General features: G+C 37.3%; 1 protein-coding gene across 1 annotated transcript in view; it reads right to left on the bottom strand.

Annotated features, from left to right (window-relative positions):
• Positions 1–17: 17 nt before the first annotated feature.
• The window catches only part of ppp4r4 (protein phosphatase 4, regulatory subunit 4), a 64,950-nt gene continuing 39,968 nt past the window's right edge, over positions 18–24,999 (bottom strand). Inside the window, exons 8-25 of the mRNA XM_002933213.5 lie at positions 21,647–21,768; positions 20,343–20,465; positions 19,536–19,699; positions 17,825–17,944; positions 15,486–15,563; positions 14,529–14,612; positions 13,562–13,744; positions 12,276–12,381; positions 11,182–11,329; positions 9,607–9,751; positions 7,823–7,864; positions 7,663–7,737; positions 6,432–6,501; positions 5,788–5,868; positions 3,639–3,738; positions 2,435–2,487; positions 1,654–1,798; positions 18–970 (exon numbers count right to left, since the gene is read on the bottom strand). Coding sequence (XP_002933259.3) covers positions 946–970; positions 1,654–1,798; positions 2,435–2,487; positions 3,639–3,738; positions 5,788–5,868; positions 6,432–6,501; positions 7,663–7,737; positions 7,823–7,864; positions 9,607–9,751; positions 11,182–11,329; positions 12,276–12,381; positions 13,562–13,744; positions 14,529–14,612; positions 15,486–15,563; positions 17,825–17,944; positions 19,536–19,699; positions 20,343–20,465; positions 21,647–21,768 — 1,864 coding nt within the window. The 3' untranslated portion in view covers positions 18–945. The remainder of the gene's footprint in view (positions 971–1,653; positions 1,799–2,434; positions 2,488–3,638; positions 3,739–5,787; positions 5,869–6,431; positions 6,502–7,662; positions 7,738–7,822; positions 7,865–9,606; positions 9,752–11,181; positions 11,330–12,275; positions 12,382–13,561; positions 13,745–14,528; positions 14,613–15,485; positions 15,564–17,824; positions 17,945–19,535; positions 19,700–20,342; positions 20,466–21,646; positions 21,769–24,999) is intronic.

The following is a 24,999-nucleotide window of genomic DNA, read 5'->3' as shown; positions in this document are numbered from 1 at the left end:
TGATACATAACTAAAAGTTGTATTAATGTGTTTGTGTTTTATTTGGAATCATGCATTGTGCTGTCCTAAGTATTCAACAAATCAGTGCTTTATTATTCACTTTTTAAAAAGGAAGAGCACACACATTTAGAAACAACAGAGAGTGGACTGACTTTTTCTGTAGAATCTTAATACAATGAAAAAAAATACTTCTTTTATATGAATATACCTATTCTGATTTCACTGCAAATATGGAAGCTGACAATAGCTTCATATTTTTTTATAGATTTGTATTTCCAGGTAAACTATGTTCTTGGAACCAGGAAATATTGAATTAATACAAGCAATTGTAAGGGACATAGCTAAAGCATGGTACAGTCATTTGTAGTAACAGATAAAACTATATTCAGCATATTTAACCACTAGATAAAGAGAAAATACTATCTGAAATACTCCAAAATATTAAATAATGTATATACAAAATAAATGTTTGGTGATAAAGGGGAACGGTTTGTAGAAAAGATATTTGCACTTAGACGTCACGGTATGCTTCCAGGTGCCTTTGTGCTTCTGAGAGATGGCCCATGTTCTGCTGAACTGCTGAAGTACAGGAAAACTGCTGAACTGCTGAAGTACAGGAAAACCTCTGCTTGGGGATTGCTTCTATAGTTCTGCTATAGCGAGAAGTAGGAATGTCCAAGCTAGAGGCCCACCTATTGGCTTTGAGCTTAAGAATGCATACATGATAATGAGGCACCCATCCCAATTGGCTGCTTAGTAAAGCCATCCCCACAAGCAAATACACTATTCGTAAGCAATTTTCTCCTTCCAAGTGGAGATCAGCTAGGATATTGTTTAGCACAGCAACATACAAGCTCATCTTTCCATTCAGCGCTAGCACTGGCTGTTGTTGCAGCAGCTTTGTGCATTACGTTTCTTTGGTTTCCTTTGTTACCTGGCAGGCAGTTACGCTTTTGATTTTCTGCTTTTCCTTTAAAAAAAAAAAAAAAAAAGAACAAAAAGAAAAGAGGGAAAATTACAGCTGACACCCAGCATAGCAGGATACAATATATGACACATTTCTTCTTTAAACCAACTTCACTGACAAAGCCTTACAGCATCCAATTCTGGCCTGGGTGTCATCTATGATTTACTTTCAACATTTGCCCATTACAGCCTATGTTTATAGCTGTCAGATATACTAGAGACCTCTAATTGCTTCATATTATGTTACATATGGACAACAGGCTGTCGATTGCTAACTAAGAATATCTTTTCCCTTCTAATATGATCTAAAGCAGTTTCTACACTGACTATCAATTCATTACTATTGCTGGTGGCAGAGCCAAACTCATAGGCATCTTCCTCTAAAAGGAAATTAAAAAGAAAACAAGCAAAAAAATCAATTTCTGTATATTTGAAAAAATAATTTTACACATTGGCCTTAAATTTATATTTACACTTTAAAGAAAAATATAATATTGCATGCTTCCTAGCAAGCAAAGCAAGATACTGATGGAGCATTTGAACCAGATCTTATATCTCATGCAGCCTAACATACAGTAACAAGCAAACGTTATTCACTTAAACAGAAAAAAGCTCTTTACACCCTTTCACTCCTAGACGCAAACAGAAATGTTACCTATTGAATCAAATCAGTACTTAGAGACTTACAAGCTAAGCTTTCGGGACTGAGAGTCTTTGCTGCCATTTGACTTCTGGTCATTTGATGACACCGTGTTCCGTGGAGCAGATGCTGTAGAATTAGTGAAAGTAACAGACCCACCAACACAGCTTGTACGACTTTTAATTGCATCGTCTGAAAGGGAAAGAGAGAAAATCACAGGCAAAATGTGACACAATGGTGTTTATAAAGAGCTATTTGTGCCCAAGGTAAGTACTGACTGTCTCTACTCTCACTTGCCCCCTTTCATCCACTCAACCGTCTGGCACATCGGTAGAAACAACCCCTGTACCTTCAACAGCAATCACCCAAAAACCCCAAATGACTCCCCTGCTTGCCATTTCCAAACCCTAAAGAAACAGAGTGACTATTCTGTAATTTTTTCTTTTAAATTTTTTTTTCCATGAACCTCCCCTTCCCCAGCTGTTCCCTAGGCAGCTGCCTGTTATGCCTACACCTAGTTCTGATCCTGCTTCTGGCAGTATTAAGATATGTTAAAACTATACACATCTGTAATTGGCAACAAAAGGAAAGCATGTTTTAAAAGAATTTATTTGGTAATGTAATAAACCACATATTTTTGTACATCATGTAGTATTTTGCAGATGAAATTGCTGTATGGTTTGTGTCGCTATCAGGAAAGAATAGGAAGGCAAATACACAAATGCCCAGCCCTCTCCCTGTGTGAATAGCCAACAAATAAAAACAATAAATCTGAAATGACATAAAGAAAAATATATAGTATAAATATATATTATATCATATACTTACCTACATATGGAAGCAACATATTTTTCCCAACACCTAACATGGAATTACTTTTGCTGCAAAAAAGGAGAGGGTTGAGATATCAGACAACTCATTTAATGTAGCTACAGTACATTGCGTTGGTAAAATATGATAATTAAAACAGGTAAAAGACTATCTTTAAATGTTTTACCACATTTTGGTTTATCCTGTAGTTTGGGGTTGGTTCAGCTTTCTATGAGCATGAAAAAATGACTTCCAATTTACATGCTGCACTATAGGGAAGAAGAGCTCCTACACGGCATCTCTTAAAAGGGATACTTTTAACCCTCTCTAAAATTAAATTCATATAGGTTTCATCTTCTATCCCATGATGCCATAAACAAACTTCATAGCTTTTTATTATCTCTATCAATGAAACAGAGTAGAATTAGCACAGTGAAATCCATGGGCCATCATTCTTGGTTCTGCCCCTCCACTAAATCACTGTATAAAACCTGTCTGTGAGAAACAGCTACCCCCAGCAACACCCAGGTCTCATGCAAAGTGCCCTCAGTCTCAACAATACGGTAAATTACAAGCTCTATGAATCACAATTTACTTTTATCTGGAAACATTGCTTTGCAAATCTGGAAGCGTTAAAAGGCACTTGCTGCACTGCATTATGGGGCATGAAACTTCAGATTATAGAAGAATACTCACCTGCACACCCTGGCCTTTCCAAAAAAATTTGCCTAGTGCTCAGTACACAAGAGTGCAAGTACATTAGTGCAAGTACAAAATTAACATTTCGGGGCACACCCCTTTGTCAAACATATGGACGTGCACCGAAATGTTACTTTTGTGCTTGCACTAATAAACACGCAGGGGGTTTCCACAATTTAAATTGCCACATTGTGCCAGGGCATTTTCTTTGGAACTACATAGCATTACACTTCAGAGCACCTTATTTTAAATATCCTCCATATTTTATGTGCTCTGACAGTTCACTCCTGGTGAGGCACCATGCTCTGCAGTAATTAGAGGAAATGCTGTCTAGATTGCTAATTTATGTCCAGGGATAAATGAGGCCTTCAGCTGGTGTGAAGAGGAGGGTGAGCCTGAAGAGCTGTGGCAGAATAATGTTGCAATCTGAACTCAGTGTCGAATGTGCAAAAAGTAGAACTTTTTTCAACCTCAACTATGAATAATAACTATTTAAGAACAACACATGACATAAAGTATTTACTTTGAACATTTCTCGATGGTGCTTTGCTTGGGATGAATTACGTTGCTACTGAAAGACTGGCTGCGCATTAACTTGGTCTTCTTGCCTTCTCTGCTTACAACTACAAAGAAATAGAATAATGTCATTAAACATGGGAGCCATTTGTATTTGTGTTACATGGATAATCTATGTAATGAACCCAAACACTGAAACTTAGAACATTACATATTTTTAACTGCTAAGCTGTGTTTTTAGACTCAAACCAGACATGTAACCTGAGAAAAACCTAAATAATTTAGCTTTACCAATTTAGTGAATCATGATACCTAATTACAAATATATAATGCTACACAACTCTTCTGAGCAATTCAGAGAACTGTGCTACAGTTAGGTAGATCTAAAAACAGCCCACATATTAATCAGTGAGCATTTTTTAAGCAGTAATCGAATGACCTGCAGGTGCACTGGATAGGTAAGTTTAACAGGCAGAGCTGTCCGCAAAGAAACAAAACCAAGCATTTTGCTGCCTGCTGAGGTGGAAATCATGCCATAAGCCTCTGTAGCTAGACACATTTTTATTCAAAAAGTGAAATATAGCCATATTTTATCCCAAATTTATTTGTATGGGCTTTTAAGGACATATGTATCAAAGGGTTAATTCTCACTTTTATCCATTGATAAGTATGCTTCCAAAAATCCCAAAGAAATGAACAGAGTGTGGGAATTTTTTTGATCTGTGAAACTGTGGCCAGCAGCACTCCAGTACTGGGGCATAATAAATATTTCCCATAGGTACAGATGTCAAAATTAGTCTCAGTCCCCCAATGTGGGAATGGAATAAATAACTCTGCACAATGTTTAAACATATAAAGTAAAAAATGAAAAAAGTTGCTTAGGCAATTCCTATTTATCCAAAATATCCACTTTCTGTAAATACTGCCCTACGCAGTAAGTGGTATATAAGTAGAATTTCACAGCTTATATTACTGTTACATACTGTGGCTTGCAAAAGTATTCGGCCCCCTTAAACTTTTCCACATTTTGTCACATTACAGCCACAAACATGAATCAATTTTATTGGAATTCTACGTGAAAGACCAATACAAAGTGGTGTACACGTGAGAAGTGGAACGAAAATCATACATGATTCCAAACATTTTTTACAAATAAATAACTGCAAAGTGGGGTGTGCGTAATTATTCAGCCCCCTTTGGTCTGAGTGCAGTCAGTTGCCCATAGACATTGCCTGATGAGTGCTAATGACTAAATAGAGTGCACCTGTGTGTAATCTAATGTCAGTACAAATACAGCTGCTCTGTGACGGCCTCAGAGGTTGTCTAAGAGAATATTGGGAGCAACAACACCATGAAGTCCAAAATATGGTGGTGGCAGCATCATGCTCTGGGGGTGCTTCTCTTCAGCAGGGACAGGGAAGCTGGTCAGAGTTGATGGGAAGATGGATGGAGCCAAATACAGGGCAATCTTGAATGAAAACCTCTTGGAGTCTGCAAAAGACTTGAGACTGGGGCGGAGGTTCACCTTCCAGCAGGACAACGACCCTAAACATAAAGCCAGGGCAACAATGGAATGGTTTAAAACAAAACATATCCATGTGTTAGAATGGCCCAGTCAAAGTCCAGATCTAAATCCAATAGAGAATCTGTGGCAAGATCTGAAAACTGCTGTTCACAAACGCTGTCCATCTAATCTGACTGAGCTGGAGCTGTTTTGCAAAGAAGAATGGGCAAGGATTTCAGTCTCTAGATGTGCAACGCTGGTAGAGACATACCCTAAAAGACTGGCAGCTGTAATTGCAGCAAAAGGTGGTTCTACAAAGTATTGACTCAGGGGGCTGAATAATTACGCACACCCCACTTTGCAGTTATTTATTTGTAAGAAATATTTGGAATCATGTATGATTTTAATTCCACTTCTCACATGTACACCACTTTGTATTGGTCTTTCATGTGGAATTCCAATAAAATTGATTCATGTTTGTGGCTGTAATGTGATAAAATGTGGAAAAGTTCAAGGGGGCCGAATACTTTTGCAAGCCACTCTACATGCAAATTGTAGGCATGCACTGCCCATCTTACAAGTCACAGAGGTTTTATATAAAATAATAGAGTTGCTTCCAAGTACCTACAGCTCTATAAAAAGTTTATCTTACCTGTTGGAGTGCTTGATGAGTTTCCTGGAATGACAGCAGGAAGATTTTTTGGCAAACCTAATCCTGTTTTACTGTCTCTGCCTAAAACAAAGGTGTAAGTTAGTGCCTGTTTGGGATATCCTAAACAATATAAAAAGTCCTCCCACTATTACCCATTGTATAAGAATGTAGCAATCAGTCTTATATCTTGTTTACTCACAGACCACAAATACAGAAACATCACAATTTAGACTGAAAACAAATATTTGTCTATAATAGTTAGAAAGGATAATTAATATATAGATATAAATAAAGCCTAAGAGCAGATTTACCACATATCCAACTAGGGAATCCTTCAGCAGTTCCATATTTTTCCCCATTTATCAAAAGTTTTCCGACTGACAAAAGTCTTTAAAGAATTGACACATTTATCAGACTTAATACCTATATCAGTTCGTCAGAATGTGTTTGACTGCTTAGAGCAGTGCTGTCCACAAACACCCATCCAAATCCCTGTGTGCCCCCGATACACTTTGCATGCAGGAAGAAAAGATTTGGACAATGATTTTCCATTAATTTCCATTTTAATTTAAAGCACGGTATGTGTCCTTAGCTCTAAAAAGAGGAGACATGTAGCACAACAGTCAGTGAAAGTATGAACTTACGTTTCTTATCGAAGTTCTTTTCATTACTAGATCTTGATTCACTCTGCTGTTTTTCCCTCTCTATTTGCTCCTGAGGAAAGAAAAATATGTATCAAAACTGGAGAGGAAGGATATATAAGGGGTTAATGCCAAATGCAGCCACATTATGCAAAGTGAAATTTCAGATAACATGCAACATGTTATTTAACCCATAATGTAGATTTTTTTTTTTGCCACAATACCAGCATAACTGCAGCCAGGCATGGGTTTGTTTGTGATGTGTCAAAGGGCTCATTTTCGTTAAGCATTTACTCACAACTGTCCAAGTGGGGATAACCATTAAAATTACATTTGCACAATTCTTTAGGCGAATTCTGTTGCATGCTGGTAAGGAAATGTAATAAGTAACAAAATAACCCACCTCACTATATATATATATAAAGTTGGAAAAATGCTGATGCACACCAGGAATTTATACAAAAGTATACTATTTATTGGATCAACGTTTTGGTCCTCAAATTGGACAGTTATCACTGTACAATAAAATAAAACATGAAAGTGCTTTATAGACTCACCCAGCAATAAAGCACTTTCATGTTTTATTTTATTATATTTTGATATATATAGCCCCAGTGAGAAATGTTATAATCATTATTTTGTTTCCACTGCATTTTTAATTACCATGGCATGAGTACAATGCATAATGATCTATGTTCTCATAAAAACACATAGATGTTCTATAGTTGCACCATGTTAATAATTAAGATTACTGAGTATTGTTCTGTAAAGACAAACTCTACACAGTTTAATTAAGAAGTGGCAAATCCTTAGGCTCATGGTCTTGATGCAACTATAAGTGCAATATGCTGTGTAGGGTATCTGTAAACCAATTCATTGGCTGACCTTTTCTTAAACTCTCAAAGCAATTAAAATACACAGGTTTTCTAATTATCTGTAATGGAAGGAAACATGGTTTGGGCTCAATATTTATATTCTCCTTAAGTGTAAAATAGACATAAACTTTGCTTTCCCTTGAATTTAAATACGTCAATCAGAATAAAAGAGGTCAAAACAAAATAAACCATTGGAGCAACCAGGGGAAAAAATTGGGTTGTTTTTGTAAAGCTATGGCCATAAATAATTGATAGACTCTGGTCTTTTTTCAACCCTATGTAACTATGTATGTAATATAATATTCCTTGTGTTTATAAAGGACACAATGTTCAGTTTTTATGCACCAATCACAATTTACCATTTCCAGAAGAAGGTGTTCCTCTCTCTCTTTTTCTTGATCTAGCAAGTCTTTTTCATAAAAGCGTTTCTGGAACTAGTTAAGCACACATAGGATCCAAATATGAGTGTCACAGAGAATAACAGGTAACTATGCAAGACATATAATCATTTATACTTACTGCATCCATAGATAGTTCCATTCTGTCCAGCTCTAGCACAGTCTGCAAAAATTGTTTCTTAATAAGTTACTTGTGCATGATAGGACAAGAAGAACTAACATGTTCTTATGTTTAGTCACTTTAGTTCTTAAGTTAAAGTCACCACTTTGTGGTTAAACATTTGTTTGGTTCTCGCTCAGTATATAATATAGTTACACATTGTACAGTTCTATCATTTTGAGAGTATACAGAACAGCAAATTAACATATACATCAAAGTACGCTCCTGGAGCAGGGCTCCATATGTAGGTGCTTTAAGCCAACCCCACAGTTTATAAATCTCTGAGACATGCTACAGGCAGAGTAGTACTTTCCTCAATAGGGCTCATTTACATCCACAAGAGCAGTGGGCAACTTGCACTTTTCCCCACAGTGAGTTGCGCCTAACTAATTTTGATTAGAGTTACTCTTCACACTTCCATATTGCTGTGCTTGTCGCTGCTCACTCCTTCTTGCCTTCTGTTCCAAATTAGGCTCTGCTGTGCCTAGTGACGTGGGGGAACCCTTGAGCTACCGCCACCTCTTGACCAGGCAGTAGCTCCAGGGTTCCCTCAGTGCCCTGTGTCAACAGAGGCAGCACATTTGCACTAAAAGAACAGGGCCCATGGGTCACTCACATGCCAAACATTGGAAATGATGCCAGGTAGAATTGCCTGTTTGTGTCCACAATGATACTGGAATTCTAGGGTAAATTGTGCATTGTGGAAAAAAAACATGGCAATTGTACACACAATTGCACTTTGTACACTGCATCTAGTGAATGCACCCTAATGAATTTTACAGCTGCAGGAAACAAACACCAATCAAAAGTAACAAACCACAATCTCACTGGATCAGTGATAAGCATAAGTATAGTATAAGTACATCACTAAAGCAACAAAATGTTTTTTTAGATTGTTCTCGCTCACTTATTTTTCATTATACAATTACAATACTTGCATTGATGTAAGCACCCAGATTTCAGTGGATGCTTAATTATGATTATTTTTTTTTCCAATGGTTCCTGAAATATAAAGGATTTATAGGAGTGTTTCATCAAGCTAACATCCTTAGTAGTACATTGCATATTGCTGACTCATGGTCGAATTAGAGCTACCTATTAGCAACCCACAGCATGAGTACATTAGCTGCAGCCAGGACAAAATGTCAAAATTATTGAATATAGAAACACTTGTAAGGAAAATCCAGGACATGGATTGAATAAATACTCACTATAGAGGAGGTTCTCCAATAAAAAGTAAACTAGTGTAACTCCTAGGAAGTGGCAGTCTTGGAAAAGACTTTTAAACAGACAATAAGACATACAGTACAGAGTTTTTAAAATTTAACCTCATAATGTAAGCAATTATGAATAATATACGGTATGTGATTGCAATCTGGGCTTAAAAGGACTGTTTTTCTATAAAAATTAGAGCTTCCCATAGAACCTCTCTGGTCCCATTCTGTGTTGCAAATAAGTGGGTGGTAAGCAAGGACCCCTACAGAGACCCTTCTGTTTATAAAAGGTGAATAATATAATGGCAAATACTTGATCCTGAAATTATGGGGGTCATTGACTATACTTTTTCTTTACTAATCGATTTTTGATGCTGGTTTTTATATATTTTTATATGTGTATTTATATATATATACAGAAAATACAGGCCCTATATGGAAACTATGGCCCTACTTATTCGAACCAATCAATGCGAAGAACAGTAGATTTAATAAACTTTAAAGTGCTTGACAAACTGGAACATCACTCACCTTTTTAACTACAGCCAGAACATCTTTATCTTTCTCCTGGCACAGCAATTTTCTCACACACATTTCTAACTGCTGTAGCAAATGCTTATCCCCAGGGAGCTTTAGGGTAGATTTCAACTTTGGCAACATGTAGCAAACTTTCATTCTATAATAAGGAATTTAAATTAGTTGAAGGAGAAGGAAAGTTAAAAATAAACAAGGCTTAGAAATGCCTGCCTTTGTACAGTACATAGATACTAGGCTGCATTTGGTCATTTTTTTTTTTGCATTCTATGCACTGCATTTGGCTGTGTGCAAATAGCCACAGGCCTTTGTGCTCTATTTCTCAGCACAAAGACCTGCTGCTTCCCTCACTAATACAGTGCTGGGCTAGTCAGCACTGTATTAGTGAAAGGCAGGCAGAAAAAGGCAAGTAGGGACCAGTCCTTCCTGCCTAGCGCGCAAGAACCAATATGGTGTAGCTTCGGTATCCTTTTTTAGTCCAAGGAATAACAAATATCATAGAATTTTTGTGCTTAAGACAATAGGCCAAAAGTATGTCATGTTTAACAAGAGGGTGTGCTGCCCCTTTAATTATACAACTATGTTGAATGAAGAGGCATATACAGAGAGTTTCTGCAGAATTACTAAGGCCAACAACGTGCCAACAATTCTCATTTAAACACAAGAGGGGTCACTTATCAACACTGGGCAAATTTGCCTTGCCCGTGGGCAGAAACCCATGGCAACCAATTACATTTTTGCATTCTAACTGCAACTAGCTAAAATAAGCCAATCACTGACTCAGTGTTGATAAATGAGCTTCTTTTTCAACAACAAAAAACATCATCCAAACCAACCGAATACAAGGCTAATAAAACATAGAAACCACTTATGATGTGAACTGCTTTTTTAGTCATTATCTTGTAGCAAATACAGTCTCACAGACAAGAATGCATGAATATATTCAGCTTAAAAACCAAATTCAGCTTTAAAATGCTAAAACATTTAGCGCCATAAACACTTTCCATCATACTTTCTTTTTTTTGTACCTTTTTGTCAATAAAATCTTTTAGCAGTCAGTGCAAAGCTCCCTTACACTGCTATTTACTAGCGATACTTTTTCTTCAGTAGCTAGAACCTGCTATTACTCCAGATGAAATGCCAAGACCAGTTACTTTGATCACTACAGTAGGTTTCCTAGTGACAGCAGGAGGATGTGTCAAATGATATTACTCCAACATAACTTTCTTCGCATGAAAAACTTGCCTTGAAGATAAATTCCACCGTGCCTTAAACCATTTTTTATTATTGCTGATTAAAGATTATTTTTCTACATATGAAGATAAAAGGCATTCTATAAAACTAATCAGGAATTATTTACAACGTAGATGGGCTTTCATAAGTGTTAAAAGGTTTGATGCATTGCGCAGTTACTTAAAAGAAACTATTTATCAAAGAGGGAGGCTCTTTAGAGAAGGCTTTACACAATTAAAATGCTTTTACTGGCTGCAGAGTGCATTTAAGTTCTTAGTGTTCCACATGCATTACTTTTAATTTATTTTTATAAGGGTAGAAATAAAATAGCTCTTGTACCTGATATTAGCGACTGGGTCATTCGTAAGCTCCAAGACTGCTAAAAAAAAGTATTTACAGAAAAAAGATTTCGAAAAAAACTCCATAATGTATTCACAGGTGTCTAAAAACCGCTGTCTGTTCCAGTAGCTCTTGCCTTGGCCCAGTTCTGAAATACAACAGAATATGTTTGTAAGAACCTTCTTTTCTTGAAGGTCTTTCTATGCAGTGAAAAAAATGAGATGGTTTAGGGAGCAATTGACAAGATTACAGGTAAAGCCCTTCAGTTGCAGAACTATTGCATATAGTGTATTTGAAATCATTCAGTTGCTGAAAAGCCTTTGAACTAAGGTCAAGGAAAAGGGGCCCCAGTGGCCAGTGGGTTTCAATGTTTTCTTTGCTTGCACCCAACTGTCAATAACTTTTTAGACTTTAAGAGGCCAGACCTGTATCGTCTTACAAAAGCTTTAACTCACACAACGGCACAAGCAATTCATATCTATTTTGTAACAGCTCTGTATTACTTATACATATCTTTACATACATAGGCCAGGTGTTAGAAACTAGAAGGCTAGAGAATCCTATCTGCTAAAGTCCACATCAGGCCATCAATGCAGTCCTCTCCCAAGGTGTCTGCACAGGTCCAAATTTATTATGATTTGGCCCATGGTCAAATCAGGCAAAGGTCTACTTCCTTGGTAACCTTGCCAAAGTAGTGAAATTTCACCAAGTTTGATGGTAGAAGCAAAGAGAATAATCTAGGCTGAATAGTCAGGAACAAAAAAGGATAGGTGGCCTGAAAAACCATCTTTAAATTTCCAGCAAACTACAACTAATGAATAAACCAAAAAATATGTACCAGGAATAGTATATTCCTGTGCTAGAAAAAGTGTGGGGATAGAAATTGAAAACACAAGAGATAGCAAAGTTGAGATAGTCAAAGGGAAAATGTGAGGGGTTTGTATGTAAAATAAAAAAAAAAAAGAAGAAAAAAAAAAGCAATTCCAAAAATAGTGGCACTTGAAGAAAAATCGCTACCTACATAACTTGTTCTTGTCAACAGCAAAGGAATGATTATTTTTGTTAGCAGCGGTAAGCTTTGAAATGACACTTACGTTCAATTAATTTTTGAATAATCTCGTGTCTCTGTTCTTGTTTACGGTTATAACGCAGGAAAATACACAAAGTCCGAGCTGCTGCTTTTTGGACCGGCAAGACATTCTAAAGATAAAACAAGATATTTCTGATTGACTTCCATTACATGTTCCAAAGCAGCTAAAAAAACACCTTACAGAAAATTGATAAACCCCACAGTCATTTTAGGCTGCGCTTATATTTCATATACAAGTATGCAAACATACAGTAGGTGACTAGGCCCATAAGAATATAAGTGCTACCAGCTCAGGATGCAAACTTCATAGCGGCAGTAGCAGTACAAAATCTTTTGCCTATTGTAGAAAAACATTTGCACTCTTTTTAATATGACAGCTTCCTTGGTGCATAAATGCAAGTAGAGCAACATGCTACTATAAACAAGGGGCTCACACTACACACTGTGTACATACTAGCATACAGTATGCTCCATCTCTCTTTCCATGTGCTGAGACAAGCTCTTCCACCTTGCATAACATGTGCCTTAAATCAATAACAATATAAAGGAAAAGCAATGCGCAGTCTATCCCTGTAACACTTAATGCTACTTGTATTTCTTTTTAACTGAATGTGCAAAACCTATCTTTTGTACAATCTTTTTAGAACTATGTGCACACTTTTAAAAACTGTATGCAAGAAGAAGAGAGTGGGTCAGATTAAGAACAAAAATATGGGTTTTCACATAAAGAGTCAGATTCAATTTAAAGGAGAAGGAAAGGCAAAGTCACTTGGGGGTGCCAAAATGTTAGGTACCCCCAAGTGACTTTGATCACCTACCTTTTACCCCGGACTGGTGCCCCTGTTCGGAGAGAACAGCACCAGCCCGGGGTAGCTGCAGCGCTTCCTGCTTCGCTCGCATGCGCAGTAGAGTGAAAAGCTGAACTTTAACAGAGAAGTCGGCTTTTCACTCTACTGCGCATGCGCCTGTTGTGGGGTTGCAGCAAAACAAAGCAGGAAGGCGGAAGCGCATCGCTCACAGGTACCCCGGGCTGGTGCTGTTTTCTCCTAACAGGGGCACCAGCCTGGGGTACAAAGTAAGCGATTAAAGTCACTTTGGGGTGCCTAACATTTTGGCACCCCCAAGTGACTTAGCCTTTCCTTGTCCTTTAAGGACCAAAATGTTTCTCCCTATTCAATTCCAAATTTACAGAAAACAGAGTTTTCACAGGATACATTTTTCCCGGCACTGGAAGGTTGATGCATTCTAATATACTTTCCATATAAAGTACACAATCGTTTAAGGTCTCACATTGGTTAAAATGATAGTAAACATTCTGTGCAGAAATCGGTAATATATCTGATCACTTGAAATGATGTGTGGAAGGCAGGAATACTTCTGTAGTAGTTTCTCATGACTCCTCCATTTTAAAGAGTTAGCGACTCTCTGCTCTGCTGACGTCAGGGCTGGAATCAGATCTGGAACAACCATAAGCTGAAAAATAATGCAGTTTCAGATCAGTGCTCTAAAATCTGTTTTGGCCATACAGTAAGACAGTGATCCCCAACCAGCGGCTCATGAACAACATGTTGCTCACCAACCCTTTGGATGTTGTTCCCAATGGCCTCAAAGCAGGTGCTTATTTTTACATTTCTGATTAGGAGGCATGTTTTGGTTGCATAAAAACATAGTGTAATTGCCAAACAGAGCCTTCTGTAGGCTTTCATTCAACATAAGGGCTATCAAATAGCCAATTACAGCTCTCATTGGCACCTCCAGGAACTTTTTATTTATGCTTGTGTTGCTCTCGAAAACTTTTTCCAGTTGAATGTGGCTCACGGGTATAAAAAGTTGGGGATCCCTGCAGTAAGGTGTCTAAAAAGCCACAATGGCACCAAAATGCATATTTAGTAAACTAAACACTGCTTTATTTGGTTACCTCAGGTGGCAAAAATGGTAGACTAGTCCCTGGGCAAAGTGTATATTTTATGTATATTTTCTTGGCAGCAGTGCATAAAATAATGAATTGAACCTAAGTACTAATATTACTGAATGTAACATACTGTATATGCTTGGATGTAAAGCTTTTCACGATAGGTTAACTGGGCATTATTCAATACATTTCAGACAATTCCTATATAAAGAGTGTACAGAATAAAATTAAGCAGTGTAAGGAATGAAAAATTATTTCCCACACCTGAAATGCTTGTGGCTTTGGTGTCCAACAGAAATGGGAAACAAGAATAGATTAAAAAATGGATGTTATCATAAAAGTCACCTTGTTCTCTAATGCTGAGTTTTCACCGCTGCTTGTCATTAGTTCCAGAGTTTCAGGAATGTGATCTAATAAAGCATCTAAAATCTATAATAATAGGAAATATGACATAAGTCAGCTCTGTATTGTATACCTTATTATAACAATTAGGTTGATATCAAGAGGATATTAACCCACAGAACTGCTAGCAAATATAGTAACGGTGTAACAGAAGTTTATCAAAGGCAAAACCTTTTTAGAGAAATGTGTTTATACAAACAAAGAAACAAAAGAGAAGTAAAACAAAGAAAATTTCCCTAGACAATTAATGGACATGTCTGGAATATGTTTTAGCAAGAAAAAAAAGTTAAGCTGATGGTATATGGGGACTTTTCAGCTGGCCCATAGCCACCCCACTGCCTTTTATCATTAGACTGCATTTTGGTGAATTTTATTTTCTATTCCCTGTGTGCTATTAGCCTTAGACAAAAAGATCGGAATGTACAGTCTGAACTTAGCCAGTCCAAGAAATACTGTTACTTTATTTTTAAGCAGGAATATATAAAATGTGTTGATAAGAATGATGTGTATTTTAATGGACAAATAGTGCAATATTTGATAATGCAGATAGTACTTGTAGATAAAATTATTATGATATTACAAAATTATTATATTAAGATATTCAAATTAATATGATATCAAGATATTATGATGATCTTGGACACAAGTAAGGCAAGTGCTTCTGATCACAGGCATTGTCCTCTTCATAGGGGAAGAAAAGTGGGAAAAATATGATGGCTTGCACTTCTTTTCGCACACTTTTTTGCCCTCCAATGAGTACTAAACTGTGGAAAATATATAAAGGGTTTTTTTTTGTTTTTTTTTATTATTAAGAAGATCATCATCATCATCAAGATCAGCTATGATGCTGCCTTCATGTATAGAGCAATGCGGCAGCTGGAAGTGAAAGGTACCCCATACCTCTAATGAGTCATCCTGTAATAGAGCTACCAGCTCCTTGTGTATTATATACACACTGGACCCCAAAAGTTTACTGACCTGAGAAAATAAAAAGGTGATTAAAAAAAAAGCAGAGTAATAGAAGAATATACCATTATAGACATTAATGCAGGCTTAATAGAAGACTGTGATCTACCAATAACTCTTACTCTGGTAGCTAGTAAATCACAGCCGAGTAGCAGTATCAACAAAGAACTCAATTGGATCACTTCAGACCATTCATGTGAAAACAAATGCAAGTGCAGGTCCAGTTACACTTATTTTTATGAGATTAAACTAAGCAGTAAACTGTTTTTGTACTTTTTATAACAAATTTAAAATTATACATTAAAAATAAACAATATAATAAGGAGGCAAACGGCTTACAAGCCATATCATTTTTACTCATCAACACTACTAGGTTGTAAAAAAACTGTCAAGCTTGGTAGTGCTGACATGTACAAGTAATATGGTTAGTAACACCATGCAGTTTTTATTTTATGTTTTCAGGAAAAAAAATCATAATTTATATCACTAAGTTGATTCTCTACTAGCTACAGCAGTTACCAGCACTTACAATATATGGCCAAAAGAACCTGGAAAACTAACAGTCCAGCATCTTATTCTCAAACCAATGGAACCGATATTAAAGTATGACTCTCTTGCTGCTATAACGTCCTCTAATCTTCTGGGAAAGATTTTTACTAGATTTTGGAGATTTGCGTCCAGTCAGCCTTTATCTGAAGGCCAAGAGTATTAGTGGGGTTGAGCACTGATGTTGGGGGATCAGGTCTGGCTCACAGTTGACCATCTAATTCAGGGATCCCCAACCTTTTTTTTTAACTCATGAGCCACATTCAGATGTAAAAAGTGTTGGTGAGCCACACAAGCATGAAAAAAGTTCCTTGATGATGCTAAATAAGGGTAATGATTGGCTATATGGTAGCCACATGTGGACTGCTAGACTTTAGGAAGTTCTGCTTGAAATAAAACTGCTTCTTTATGCTTCCAAAACTTGTATCCAAACCAGAGATTTAAAAATAGGCAGCTACTTTGAGGACAGTGGGAGCAACATCAAGGGGGAGGGGTTAGGAACATGTTGCTCCTCAGCTACTGATCGGCATCACTGATCTAATTTATCCCACTGGGGTTCAGTTGGGTAGAGCTCAAGGCTCTATGTAGGCCACTTAAGTTGTTTCACCACTTTCTCAGCAAACCCATTCTATAAAGACCTCACATTGTGCACAGGGGCATTACTGTGCTAAAAAAGGCAAGAGCCACAAAGCAGGAAGTATGTAATTGTAAACAATGTCATTGTATGATGGATTCTGTCATGAGGGTATGAGGGATTCTGTCATGATTTTTAGGGTATACTTTTTATTTCTAAATTACATTGTTTACATAGAAAATAATTCACTCTACCATTTCAAATGTTATTCTTGAACCAACAAATGTATTTTTTTAGTTGTAATATTGGTGCCCTTTCAGTGCATTGTGCCTAAACCTGGGATTTCAAAAGGAACCAGCACTACACATTAGAACTGCTTTAAGACACACTATTGTTTCTCCTTCTCCATGTTACTGAAGGAGTCCCAAGCCGGACTTGAATTCTTTACTATTGAGTGTGGTTATCATCCCACTGTTCTGCTGATTGGCAGCTGGGAGAGGAAGGGAGTGGGGTGATTCACTCAGAGCGCAAGTGACATGACTGTGGCACCTTGGGAAATGATTAGAACATGGCTAGCCTCATGTGAAATTTTAAAATTAACTAAAAAGAAACTGTTTGCACTTTTCAAAAATGTATTTCAATGTAGGATTCTGCAGGAGAAAAAAAAACTTGTTTTCGCACAACAGTATTCCTTTAAGGTTTGCTTTCAGTGGAGCCAGGGGTCTCTAGACCAAAGCTTAGAAAACACTAATCCTCCAATAAAATTGTGCATTCAAGCAGATAGTGTTCTAATGGCATCTGCCAAACCTAGGCTTTTCCATCAGACAGCTGGATGTCATTTATCACTAAGGAGTCCAATAGCAGTAACATCTACATTACTTTAGCAAGTGCCTGCCATTGCACATGTCGAAGTTGATTTGTTTGCCTCTGTCACCCATTAAAACATAAAAATAGTTGATGGGACGCAGCCCAGACAGGTTGAGTGATTTCCTTCTTTACTGGCAGAAATATACTGGTGGATAATCTGCCCAGTGTGAAATTAAACTCCAGCCTTACTGTCATCTAAGGCAGTTAGAAATATTTTCTTTGTCTCCAAATGCTGTAATATTTTATACAAATAAATGTTAACGTCATTTAGCAGAAGGACACTTACTTCATAGAAGCCAACTGCCATAGTGTATCTTACTGGCACATCAGGATCGTGACAAAGGCAAAAGAATGTGGCATACAGATCTATATGAAAGTTTTTTGAACCAACAAAAATAGCCATTGCCTGGAAAAACAATACAGTAAAATAAGTTTCACATAAACATTTATACCTAGATTGTATACTGATCAAGCTGCTTATCTGAGAAAACTAGAGGAGGAATATTTAGGCTGCCTGTTTACCTAGTCCATACACACCCTGCACACTTTTCCCCCTAAAAAGCACTGCCCCTTTTTGGCTAAGGGAGTCAGGAAAGTTCCAGCTACACAGAGAGAAAGAAAAGAGGTGGATAGTAGGTAGAAATATAGTAAAAACAGAAGCACTGATCTTCTGCAGCCAAATAAAAGGGTTTGTCACAAAGCACTCAGATCCAATATGAAGATCTGAGTAATAATTTGGGTTAGAACTGCTGCTGGCATAGGGCCTGGAGCAACAGATCCTGTTTAAATATAGGGGCATATATACTAAAGGGCAAAAGTTAAAATTTGGAGTATTTTTACCAAAAATAAAAAAATTCGCCACAACATCGCCAGTTTACTAAAATGAGAGTCCAATAAGTTCTGGCTAATTCAATTTTGCATGAAATTTTATTGAACATTCATATTTTTTTCCTGGTAGAATGTCTTTAGTGCAAACTTCAAGTATTTGCTAATTTACCAAGATTACAAGACAACAAATGTTCCCCAAGACTAATATCTCCAAGATCAAGTGGACAAAATACTATTATAAAGACAGAGCAGCCACTTTTGCATATATTTATCTACATCATCTTCTCCATGCTAATATCCCTCATATGTCATTTCTTTATGGTGAAAATTCTCCAGAGGATTTCCCCCACTATAATTGTAGGTGTAAAAGACACTGGCAGATTTTAACAGAGAATTTATGACCCTGAAAAAATAATTCAGGGGCATCTTTATTAACCTTTCACTATTATATTTAGCTGTAAATTGCACATGGGCAAAGACAGAAATGCACCCAGGTGTACCTAGCTTTTTGGAGCCTATGATGGCAATCTCAGTTCCTTCCCCCAAAATAATACAGGATTCATATATCAACACTGAGAATAAATTAGACCAGGGGAGTAACATATAACAAAACAAACCCTAAAGCATTGTTTTACATAATATATATCATAAAATACATAAATCTGTTACTTAGGGACAGATTTATCAAAATGAGAGATTAGAGCTCACTCCAGAAACATTCACCCACTTTCTATTCATTGCTTTGGGATTTCTAGAAGCATATTTATAAAATGGTGAATTCTAACTTTCACCTATTGATAAATACACTTCTAAAAATTCTATAGGAATGAATATAAAGTAGGTAAATTTTTCTGTGGTGAGTTCTAATCTCACATTTTGTTAAATTTGCCCCTATGCTACGGCAAAGCATTAATTCTCCACTGCTATCTTGGATTTGTCACAAAGCAGTTTCCCTTCCCAGCACACATGCATAAAAGTTTCAGTGCCCTAAAACGGTCTTATGATGCTTCCATAAAAGGCAGGCTTACGAGGGTCAAAGGTGATGCAGGTTTTCCCACTTACCATAAGTCATCACTAAAGGGCCATGTCTATTACCTAAAGAGAGCATGTGCTATCCATGGATTGGTTGCATGGGTTTTTTCTTTTAAAGAAAAAAAGAGAGAACTCACTGGGAAGTTGTAAGCACAGTTCTTTCTCACGGTTAAGTACTTCTTCTCCAGCTCCAAGCTTTGAATCTGATTGTCACTGTGTCCATTTTCTTGGTGTAGGCCCAGCCTGCAGAGCTTCTTATAGAACTCCAGGAACCAAATATGCTGCTCCTGGGTAAATATTCCTTATAAAGAATTGCAAAATATAATGGCGATCTACAAAAGTCACTCATTTGTAACAACAAATGAAATAACCAAAATGAAACCTCAAAATAATGCAGTAAGGTGCAAAGTGCAATAATCTAAAGTCAGCTTTTTGCCCACATTGCACCATGGCCATATGCATCTTACGCCTAACATTTAATGGGCACTCACAGTGGCAGAACTTTACCATGCGGCCACCCTGCCCACAACTATACTATGCCCCATTTCCTTCTCGAGACATTACTATTTATAGATCCCCACCTACATGTCCCACCCTTTCGTGACATCAGACAGGGGTGGGATTGGATGGGCCGATTCTAGCTGTCAATATTGGTCCTTTAGATCATTTCAGTAGCTTATCTGCCTGTGTATGGGCACAAATGATGGGCCGCGCGATTTGTCGTGGGGCGACTAATTTCCCCGTCTGCCACTGCACTAAACAGTACAGCATAAATGAAAAAAGGGGTGGAGAATCACATTTAGAATTTATTTATATGTACAATTTAAAAAAATAAAATAGAATGAGATTAAACCCATTTGTGAATCATATTGTTCAAATATATCCACTAAAGCTGAACACTGGGTGGGTATACTGCATTATGATCCCAATAACATTAAAGGTACCTTGCAGACCATGGCAGAGTTTTCCCAATTGCAAAGATAGAGAAGCAAGGACTGATTCGTCTGCTTTAAAAGATTTCTCACAGAAAGACTTCACTAATGGAAGGACAATCTGACTTCGGTCTTCTGCAGTAAAACAAGGAACAGACAAAAGACAGTGATATAAACAGTTCTATGAGTCTAACACACAATGATTTGAAGGTGTCAAGAAAAGGTAAACATGCCTGGATGTCAGAAAGTGTGCTAGCTAAAAAAAGTCAAGTATAAGGCTGATGCCACACCAGGCGTAGGGCTGATTTTTTCGGCAAGCGGAAAAACGCTTGCCGAAAATTCAGCCCTACGCCTGCTACTTGTGCCTGCACCCGAATGAATGGGATACGCTCGGGTGCAGGCACATGTAGCCGATATACGCATGAAAACGCGAGAGAATGCAAAGTCTCGCGTTTTCTTGCGTATATCGGCTACATGTGCCTGCACCCGAGCGTATTCCCTTCATTCGGGTGCAGGCACAAGTAGCAGGCGTAGGGCTGAATTTTCGGCAAGCGTTTTTCCGCTTGCCGAAAAAATCAGCCCTACGCCTGGTGTGGCATCAGCCTTAAGTCAATGAATACAAGAAAGTTGTTCACAGTGGAAGTTGTGTGGGACTCACTGGTAATGCTTAAATAGCTTACCTATTAAAGCTCCAACATGGGGCCATACCTCCCAACATTTTGAAAATGTAAAAAGGGACAAAGAAAAATGCTGCACTCAGCACGGCTAAATTTATTTGGCTACGCCCATTTTTGTGACCATACCCCCTAAATACCACTCCCATTTGACTAAATTTTGCAGTTGATTTAAAGTTTGAACACATTTCTGGGAGTTTTGGGGTCTTATTTTATGTGTTATTACAGTATTGTTAAAAAAGCTAAAATTGCCCTTTAGCAAGTCTCAGTTCCCCCAAGAGACCTGTTTAGCTTATTAGTTACAACTGTATGCAGGTGTGGCTTGTTAACTTTCTGGGCTCTCTGCCAAAAGTTACTTTTTAATTAAATTTGTATCTTTTTTAGTGTTCATTGCAGGAGATCAAAGGAAAATGAGGGACTTTTCAGTAAGAATCTGGGACTGCAGATTGATCTGTTAGAAGAGGGACTGTCCCGTGAAAATAGGGACAGTTGGAGGCTATGCATGGCTAACTACTTACAGAAAGAAGAAAGTATATTTAACCATAGAGAGCAAGCAAAAGTCAGGCTAGAAAACAACAATTGGGCATGCAGCTCCCTCTAGTGGTACACAACAAAAGTAAAATGCAATGAAAGAAAATTTACCATGGTCAAATATAGGCAGCAAATTAACCATTGTTTCAAAGGCTGCTAGACGCACACTACTGCCTTCATCTCGAGCTAACTCGACTAGTTCAGGAAGGACCATGGTTTTGGTTAATTCTGCCCTGTAACAGAGAAGTGGTTACATTATTAATAGCATATACATAAATGCAGGGGCAATGCTGCAATGAGGCAAGCTGAGAAACTCGCCTCAGGCTCCGTGCCCCTGAAGTTACCAGGGAAGGCAAAGGGTCAATGCTGGTAACTTAAAGAGCCAAAATAATTAATTTTTAGGTCGAAATTACGACTCATCTAGTGCAGATCACTATTGCTCTTTCTGCACTAGTGAAAGAGCAATAGCTTGCACCCCCTCACCCCCTCAGGATGGCACCAGGGGACAAAACATCCCTGCATAAATTCAAGTTGTGAGACAAATTAAAGGGAAACGTCACCCAAACATAATGTAAGCCTTTTTAAAAAGTAAACATAATTCCAAGCAACTTTGCAATATACACATAAATTAAAAAATATATTTTTATAATTTTAATATATGGTTTGGAACATATAATGAGAAGAACTCCTTTGTTGCTGGATTTTAACATATAAAATTGGTATTTATTCTTACTTTTTGAAGGTACAGATTACAGTGATAGGTATATTATGGGTTTCTGTGTTGTGTGGGGCTCCCTGATTCCACTGATTCCACATCAGTTTAAGACACATAAAGGCTGATTCACTAAGGTGCGTTAAAATGAGCGCTATTTATAGCATGCGTTAAAAATGTTATCATGTCTTATTTTTCGCGTCTTAACACATGATTCACTAAAAAGATATTTGCGTTAAATTAGACGCGATGCTGTTTGTGTTATTTAAGTCGCGAAGACTATTTTCGTGCGGTATTTGACGCAACGCCCTACTTGTCACGCGTGCTAATTAACACACGTGCGCTACTTTTCGCGCGCACGCCATATTAGCCATACACACCATTATGTTCGTAAAACTACTTTTTTTGAAAATGACCATTTCCCTGCAAACTGGAGGCTACATCACTCTAGGGCCAACACTGCAAATCCATATTGTCCATATTGCGTTGCCAAAAGCTCATGAACTGTACTTTTCTATAATTACCGCCTGCTCCAAGTAGGTGTTAATTTAGCACGTCTGTTTGTGAATCATGTGTTAGTATTATTTCTGCACGCTAATTAACGCAATGCGGTAAAATTAATGCATGTGGTTGCGCGCTAATTTACGCACACGATATGCGACTTAACGCATGTGATAATACTTTAGCGAATCGCACAGGTTTTTTTGCGTCTATTTGAACGCAAAAAAACATGCGATAAGCATTATCGCACTTTAGTGAATCAATCCTATCATTTTATGAAAACTGGAAACTTAATCTTGGCAAGAGTCAGTCTGTCACTACATTGTCTCTCTTGGGCAGTGCATTTCCCATATATCTCAAGGGGAAACATTTACAGGTCAGTATTGGCATTTTGTTCAGAACTGTTTTCCACCTGATAACAGGGAAGATTGCAACGTCCTGTGTGCAATAGCCTTTTTTTTCTTTTAAATTATGACACATATATTGCAATAAAGGAAAGATAAGTAATGATACATATGTATAAATATATATCAAGTACTCTCAGCTTTGCTTCGTATAATACACACCCGAAAAAGGCCTATATAATTCTAAAAGCCTTTATTTCTACATTAAAAGCCATTAAAATGTATCCTACGTGTTACTTTTGTTCCCTGGGCATATGGCATTTTGTGTTGCTCATATAAAAGCATCTTTTTATGAACTAAGTATTTTCAAAAACATTTGGAGGGCACTGTTATTATTCTTTAAACCCTATTTCAACTGTATAGTGTAAAGCACAAAGTCATATGAGCAGAAACTGAACACCTCAGAATGACTTCCTACAGATGCTGAAACTGGAGAAGCTGCACTGTTTATAAAAATACATTGCATTGTATGTAAAGTGCTCCTATTTGATTCAGTACAGTGAAATATATATTTGGCTTGAATATCTAAAATTAAATTTGAAAAAATCTGATCAGTATACAATGCGTGTAGGCATCTGTTCATCTGAGCCAAGGGCACTCTGTCTAGATGAAGGTGAACTGCTTAGTCATGCAATTGCAACTGAATGGTTTTCAATACCTTTGTGGATGACATTGTGGCTTGTATCCCAAGCACATAACATCACGATGGTACAATCATTTGTTCCAAGCCATTTACTAAAAGGCTGTAAGCCGTGAGTCATCAGCTGAGAAGGAATCTAAACTTAACACTTTGCATGTTTTGAGTGGTATGAAATCCACTCTGCTATTTTCAAAGAGGCATTTTCTTCATTGTTTTCATATTGTAGGTTGTTTGAATACTAATGGCCCAAGGTGAGTTTCTCTTAATGTATGCATTATTTATAGAATGTAAAGAAAGGAGGCAACCACTGTCCAACTTAAACGGCCAGTAACACATCCACTTGAAATGAAATCATCTCTCCGTTCACTTGTCAAGATAAACTATATATGTGCTAATGATGGTCACATATTTTGCATAGAAGAAAGTTTATTTATTGCAGCTGGAGCTGTCATTTGGGATGCCATTTGGCACTGACTGGAAAGGTGGTAAGGCACATTTAAAGACCTCTTAAAGACTCTTGTCTAGTTTGACCCAAATGTTGGTTTATATACTGTAGTAAAATTGCACTAAATAACACATGTATCATAACATGTATCATAAAATCCCCTGACACTAAATGAACCACATTTTAACTACATTTTTAAATGACACTTTCTGAGGTATTTTGTTTTTAATTTCCCAAATCTTCTGCAATTTGCACTACCAAATCTGCATGCACCGGAAGAAGAGTAAATATACAGTAGCTACACCAAACCCATTTGGACACTGCACAACATATTAAAAAACGTAAGTCAAAGGTACACTGTTTATAGCACTTGCATTGAACCTCAAATCTGTTCCTAACTGTCCCAAATTCACTCACCATTCCCTTTTCTTCTCTAACTACATGAACGCCAGTTATTTCCATAAAGCCGAGGTTCCTGTATTTTATTCTTTCAATCAATTGCTCAAACATGAACGCATATTCTATCCCACCAATTACTGCAGTCTTCTCTTAATTGGCCTCCTTCACTCCCACCTATGTCTATTTCAATCTGTTTTTAAGTCTGCTGCTAGAATATGCCTCTGTTTAAAAAGAGCTATTGAAATGTTTGCCATGGTTCCAGAAGCAAAGAAAAACTTACTAAATCTATATATTGATTTCCAAAGCCTTTCCCTTCTTAACAACTCACTAAATCAGCTGACTGTTTTCTCCATACATTCTGGT

The sequence above is a fragment of the Xenopus tropicalis genome, chromosome 8 (assembly GCF_000004195.4).
Source record: "Xenopus tropicalis strain Nigerian chromosome 8, UCB_Xtro_10.0, whole genome shotgun sequence".
Lineage (NCBI taxonomy): Eukaryota > Metazoa > Chordata > Amphibia > Anura > Pipidae > Xenopus > Xenopus tropicalis.
The sequence above is the reverse complement of the archived record's forward strand: the minus strand, read 5'-3'. Positions and strand labels throughout refer to the sequence as shown.